The sequence below is a fragment of the Glycine soja genome, chromosome 1 (assembly GCF_004193775.1).
Source record: "Glycine soja cultivar W05 chromosome 1, ASM419377v2, whole genome shotgun sequence".
NCBI lineage: Eukaryota > Viridiplantae > Streptophyta > Magnoliopsida > Fabales > Fabaceae > Glycine > Glycine soja.
In genome coordinates, this window is record NC_041002.1 from 9,596,181 (window position 1) to 9,603,197 (window position 7,017).

The 7,017-nt window shown below is 30.4% G+C and overlaps 1 protein-coding gene across 1 annotated transcript; it reads left to right on the forward strand.

Moving 5' to 3' along the window:
• The first annotated feature begins 732 nt into the window (after positions 1 to 732).
• LOC114412364 (truncated transcription factor CAULIFLOWER A-like) lies at positions 733 to 5,397 on the forward strand. The gene is made up of 8 exons (XM_028376220.1): positions 733 to 1,284; positions 2,638 to 2,716; positions 2,918 to 2,982; positions 3,115 to 3,214; positions 3,316 to 3,357; positions 3,526 to 3,567; positions 4,788 to 4,906; positions 5,085 to 5,397. Exons 1-8 carry the CDS (start codon positions 1,100 to 1,102, stop codon positions 5,182 to 5,184), a joined length of 732 nt encoding a protein of 243 aa, XP_028232021.1. The 5' UTR covers positions 733 to 1,099; the 3' UTR covers positions 5,185 to 5,397.
• The last annotated feature ends 1,620 nt before the right edge of the window (positions 5,398 to 7,017 follow it).

Here is a 7,017-nt window from a genome sequence, read left to right on the forward strand (position 1 = left end):
TTTTTGCAACATTCACTCAATGGTGCACTTAATTAACAAACCCTCATCCATATACACATATTTAGAGATCAACAATATGATTATCTATCAAAAATACACAAAATCAGTGTGTGTTTGGGTAGGCGTTGACAAAAATTAGTTTTGAATGAAATTGATTTTATAATTTTTTTTTTGTTAAAATTGATTTTGAAGTAATATTATTTATGTTTGGATGTTTTATTAAAAAATTAAGTTATGAATAAAATGAAGTACATAATTTTGGACCAAAAATTATTCAAAATTATTTCAACCCAAAATTAATTCTGTATCCAAAGTCAATTTTAAATTTTTCTTTGATGTGAAACTAAACATGTAAAAATGTATTTAAATTAAAATTAATTTTAGACTTATAATTAATTCTCTGTGGTCAATCCAAATACACACTCACACTTAGAATGTATGAAATTTCAATTTTTAACTTTCTCATCTATGAGCTGTTCCTATTCCTCCTTCCCCTCCTATGCCCTCACTAGGGAGCCAGCCAGCCATATTCCAAAAGCCCTTATTATCACACATGGGTCCCTCCATAGTCAAAATAAAAATAATATCATGATCACTGTTTGGCCATAAAGAGCTATACGACACACATGGACACAGTAGTACACTGCCCAACCAATCACACGTCGACAGCACACCGTTCCCAAACTACTTCACCTTTCCCAAACCAGAAACCAAAACCACTTGTCATCAAACCCCTGCCCAGATAGTTTTTCTCCATTTCAATATTTTACTTCACCTTTTGAGGCTTTGTGGGTACTACAAAACATAACACAATTGAACTCACTGTGCTTTCCCATGACACACATCTATACTTGTCCAGAAGAAGAAAGATCCATGAACTAACATTCCCACACGCTCGCTTCACCATATTTGCCACCCTTTTAACCCTCACTTCTTGGGTTTATTTTGCTCCTTTTTTTTTTCCTTGTTTGGGGTTTGCATTTTTCCTGGTTGAAAAAGGGAAGAACTTGAACTAATTGGTTAAGTTACCTATCTATCTATCTATCTAGGGTATAATATTTTATATCAGTTATTAAAGGAAAGAAAGAAAGAAACGAAGATGGGAAGGGGTAAGGTACAGCTGAAGAGGATAGAGAACAAGATCAATCGCCAGGTAACTTTCTCCAAAAGGAGAAGTGGGTTGCTCAAGAAAGCTCATGAGATCTCTGTACTCTGTGATGCTGAGGTAGCTTTGATTGTCTTCTCTCACAAAGGAAAGCTCTTTGAGTATGCTACTGATTCATGGTAATATATACTAATGCCCTATATTATATTATATTATAATATCTATATATATATATATATATATATATATATATATATATATATATATATATATATGCTTATAATTCATATATATATAATATGGATCTACATTATACAAATATATTATGTCTGTTGGTCGATTAGGTGATATAGATATATGTAGTATATTGAGCTTTCCTCTTCAGTCTAGGATTATTTAAGTACTATTTTATTTTTAATTTTCTTTTCAGTTTTTGCTCTTGCTCATGAGAAGGGTTTTTTGGTTTCAAGTAGAAAAACGTAATAGAAATTTCTCATTCATCTTCCTTGTTTTTCTTTATACTTATTTTTGTTCATATCAAGAACCTTTTTGTTTTTGAAAAGGAGATATTGTTGTGCAGAAGATAATTTGCTCAAATTTAACTAGCAAAATATACATTTACACTTCTCTATGAATTTGTTTTCAATTTTTTAGGTACAACTGGGGTAAATGATTTAGTAAAGCTACAATTAAGTGCATATATATATATATATATATGTATATATATACACACACTTTTTTTGTGTATATGTTTCTCTCATCAGAAAGAACAAAATATTATCCGAACGAGAAATTGTACCTATCCTAGCTAGAAAATCATAGAGTACAAACATAATCTGTATATGAGCCTTAACTTTTCTTTTCTTTCTTTTTTGCTTTCATTTTGTTGAAATTCAAGAGGGGTGAATCTGTTGCTAACCGTGAGGAGGTTGTGGCAGTCTTTGCTTACTTCAATTTTGTCTTGTTGATTTTCTACCTCAAGTCCTTTCAGTTTAGCACCTCAACTCAAGCAAGATTTGCTAGACCTTCTTTTATTTTAGTATTCTGCACCTTTTCTTCTTCTTTTGAATTATCAAAACTCAAAAGCAGCAACATTTGACATTCTTGTTATTAAAGGGTTACTTTTTGTTGTTGGGTGCAGCCTCCAAGATAACTCATGTTTACTGTCAAATTGAAAAAATTCGTTAATTTCACAGATTTTTATGAACTTCTATATTAAAGATTGTCCAATATGATATAGCTATTAAGGTGAGCTACTGTTAATTAACAGGAACTTTTAACTTAAAGAAGATTAAAAATGAGTAATCAAATATGTGATTCATAATTAATTAAGAAGAGCTATATCATACAATTTTATAAATAACAATTTCATCATTTGATTCAACAACACACATTGACATTGTTATTCAAAAGTAGTAATTAATATGTAGTGTAGAATGTATTCATATCTTTATAAGTGAATAATTTTAATTGAAAACTCTTGCTGTAATCTCTAATCTATATTATATTTTACTTAATTAATCATTGAACAGCATGGAGAAGATACTGGAACGCCACGAAAGGTATGCCTATGCAGAGAGGCAGCTAGTAGCAAATGATTCTGAAACACAGGTTTGTCATGAAACATATAAACACACAAATTCAAGCATGTAGTTTCTCTGTAGCATCACCATTTTGCATCAAAGACTCCAACGGCAATTGATTCTACTGCAAACAGACACAAAGTTAGGTCTAAATTGTAGTAGCTAATTATACGTGATGCAATTAAATATCAGTACCTGAGCACTAGCTTTATACATGTACATTGTGCAGGGAAACTGGACCATTGAATACACTAGACTGAAGGCAAAGATTGACCTTTTACAGAGAAACCACAGGTAGATAGGGACCTATATCTATATATCAACATGCATGCTTTTAATTTCGTTATTGTTTGATTTGATCATTTACTCACACGTGGCACTGTATTACTGAGTTTAATATATATGATTCTGAACCCTTTTCCCCAGGCACTATATGGGAGAAGATTTGGCTTCAATGAGCCTCAAAGAGCTTCAGAGTTTGGAGCAGCAGTTGGATACTGCTATCAAAAACATCCGCACAAGGAGGGTATACATATAGCACATTATTCATTATGTTAATTTCACTTTCATGCTTCATGTGTGTGTGTGTTACTTTGGCACTTATCATTATGTGTTATGTTGTAATAGAATGATCTCATGTACGCTTCCATTTCTGAGCTTCAAAAAAAGGTATGTCTTTAACTCCAAGTTTATCTAGGCTTTATTCTTAGCTTTCTGTCCTGAAAGTGAAAGATAATTATAGTATCACTGGGAACATAATTTAAATGGTTGTGTGTGTCTCTGGATAAAGAAACTGATACGAGATTTTGCTGTCATTGTTCTCTATATGTATTACAGGAGAAAATGATACAAGAGCAGAATAACATCCTTGCAAAGAAGGTGATCAAGATCTGCCTTTACAACTTTTTCTTCTTCTTTCCAAATAACTAAACTTCATTTTACCACAGTAATCAATGCTTAACTTAATCCAGTTCAATGCCTGACGACACTATTATAAGAGTGTTAAATTGGTTTGATTACTGTACCACTTTTGTTCCCAGCTCCTCTCTTATGCTTTTTAATTTTTAACCTAGTAGACTTAACAGATAAGAACTTAAGTTGTTGTGTAGTGAAATTATTTGTATTATTTTCTCTTATACCTAGTTAACATAAAATTACTCATGAATGATATTTATTTGAGTAAAGAAAAATACGAGTAAAACATTGTATCATAACAATTCAAATTTATTAGAAATTATAAAATTTGTGAGTTTTATTTTTTATTTAATGAGTCTCACTCGTGATTTTATAATATTTAATATATTTTAATTAATAATAGAATATATTTAAAAAGGTGTGTTAGAAAGTGTCTCATTAACATTTCTTTTTGGGTAAATTATACAAATATCCATTGTGTCATGTAATAAGATGCAAGGTCTTACAACTTACATACACCTTGCAATGTAACCGAATAATTGTCTATGTTTGTACATTTGAATTGCCTTAGCTGGAAACATTTCTAGGTTAATGCTTGAAATCGTATATTGATTATTTCTTTTTTATATATCACCACTATCATGTCTCATCATCACAGTCAAATTTTAAAAATTAAAAGTTAACTGAATTTAAATAGAAATTCTCTAATATTTTCATACCCAAGCCAGCTACCACGGTCTACATTTTATTATTAAAAAAAAATTTAACTTTAGAATCATATTTAATATTTGAATAAACTCACATCATGGTGCAATTGCTTGTGAAACTAGTACAAGCTCATTCTTCTGGCCTCAGTTTTTTTATTATTTTTCAAACAACTTTTTATTTTCAATACAGTTGAAATGGAGAAAAAAAGTTGTTCAAAACATGGTGTTTGAGTAGCAATAATTTAATTTGTAGCTGTCTGGAAGTGGAAGTGATTGTTATTGAAGTTATGGAATTGGAGCTCTATGAATGTAGTTTAGCCATATTCTATCATAGGTTAATGATTTATTGATAGGCTTTTATATATATATATATATATATATATATATATATATATATATATATATATATATATATATATATATATATATATATATATATTTGTAGATATCTTAACAATATGTGTGATATGAAATTAGATCAAGGAGAAAGAGCAGGCAGTAGCACAGCAAGCTGCACAATGGGAGCAGCCAAACTACAGGGTTGATACATCTTTCATGCCACAGCAGCAACCCCTTCGCACCAGTTTGAACATAGGGTAGGGTAACCTTTCAATGATATGATATTGTAATTTCTCATCTTCATTTCCCTTCTATTTTTTAAAGGAGTTTTAAACTTTCATTTGTTCATCCTCTAGTTGGAAAATTTCTTTACCTGCTTCCCAATTTTTTTTGGTAAATGCAACCCTCCCACCAGGTCTAATTTTGTTTGTGCAGCGGCAATAATTACAATCAGGAAGCTGCACCAGAACTAGGAAGGAATGGTCTTGACCTGACCCTGGAACCACTGTATTCTTGCCACCTTGGATGCTTCTGAAAATTGTTTCCTCGAGGTGGATAATATTATATAACTGCTGGCATATATGAACTACGTAGTATAAGTACTCTGTTTGAATGTTTTATATGTATTTTGGTCATTGGCTTTTCCCTACTTTGAAGACATTATTTTGAATTGCTTCTGTTGTAAACATATTGAATTTGAAATCTAATTGTGTATTTATGAAATATGTTAATTATACGGTTTTCCTTACTCTCAAGATCACAGAAATTTGAATGTTTTTTTTTGGGTGATTACATCAATTGAAAGATTTTCCTTCTGTAGTATTTTTTTAATTTTTGGTTTTGATCCTATATACTTGATTAAATGAATCTATATATACATTGTGTTTGGTAGGATGAAAAAAAATAATTGAGAAATAAGATGGATGAAAATAGGGAGAAAAAAAATAAAGTGTATAGAAATAGCTAAGAAGTGGAGTTGAAATAAGGGTGCTTAGAAGTGAAATAGGGAAAAAAGGAAAAGGAAAAATAGGAAAAAAATATTTTTTTTTTATTATAGATAATCATTTGTTTTTAATAAAAATAGATTGTCATATATGAAAATCGATTGTGTATGTTTTTCGTGGTTTTAAAATGCCAATACTGCCATTAAATTCCATTTTTAGCTGTTTTTAATAATCACTAAAAAATTGCCCCAAAATATTATAAGGTGAGCTTTTATTGTTCATTTTCACTCGTTTTTTTTATGAAATAAAAAGGTATGTTGAAGTTTAAGTATGGAGTCTCCTTTTGAGTAGGAATGCACAAATTGAGTAACATATAAGTATAAGAATCCACAAACCAAATGCCTTGAGCTTTTTGGTTAAATAGTTATATGTAATGTTAAATTCACTTATGTGATTTGACTCGTGGTGTATGAATATCAATCTCCAGTGTTTTACCTTCCTTTGATTCCTAATATGTGGTATCAAAGTTGATGGTGTAACAATGTGGCCAACTCAAATTACTATTCATAATGGGATTGGCAGTAGATTCATTCATAGTGATTCCTTATATCAAAAGTCTTGGCGACAGTGAATCTGGTAACATGCCCTATTAATGTGAGCTAATGGTAGTTCAAGTATCTAGCACATATTGACAACAATGAATAAACTCTAATGGCCTAGCGATAGTGGAAGGTGGAAGGGCCTAATAGGCAATGCAAGTATCTAGAGCTACCATTGAATATTCTGATGGAATATGGATAAAAAATGAATAAGTTGGACAATTTCTAAGTGAGAAAGACATGCAAGCCTAACACCTTTATGTTTCAGGTTGAATGTGATATCAAATTTATTTATATAATTTGTTTTGTTTAGAGTTTAGGGTTCTCCATGGTGTTTAAACCCCTTCTTATTCTAAATAAGGTGTCAAACCCACCCATTTTTTATTTCTCTCATCACCTATTTTCCCTCTACCAAATACACTCCATTTCCTATCGATCTCTTCTCTATTTTCACCCGCCTCTCTATTTCCTTCCTATCAAACATGCATTTAGTGATTAATTCTTATTATAAGACAAGAGGATGTGCAAAAATTAATTTCTAACAATAGAAATTAATGTTTAAACTAAATTGAAATTCTTTTGTTCTAGGTAACTTGAATTTGAAAAGAAATTATACTTTTGGATGTGGCGAGTTGTCTCATTAGTATACTCTCATATTATAAATTATAATAGACAATTTGAATGCCTTTTACATATTATTCGTACTATAGTGAGAAAAAAAAAACAACTCTAAAACTTCTCAAATTATCCCATTTTAACTTTATTTGTATCTTGATTTTTTAACCACTATTCTCTTTTATCTCTAAATTGAATTTAATAGTTTTA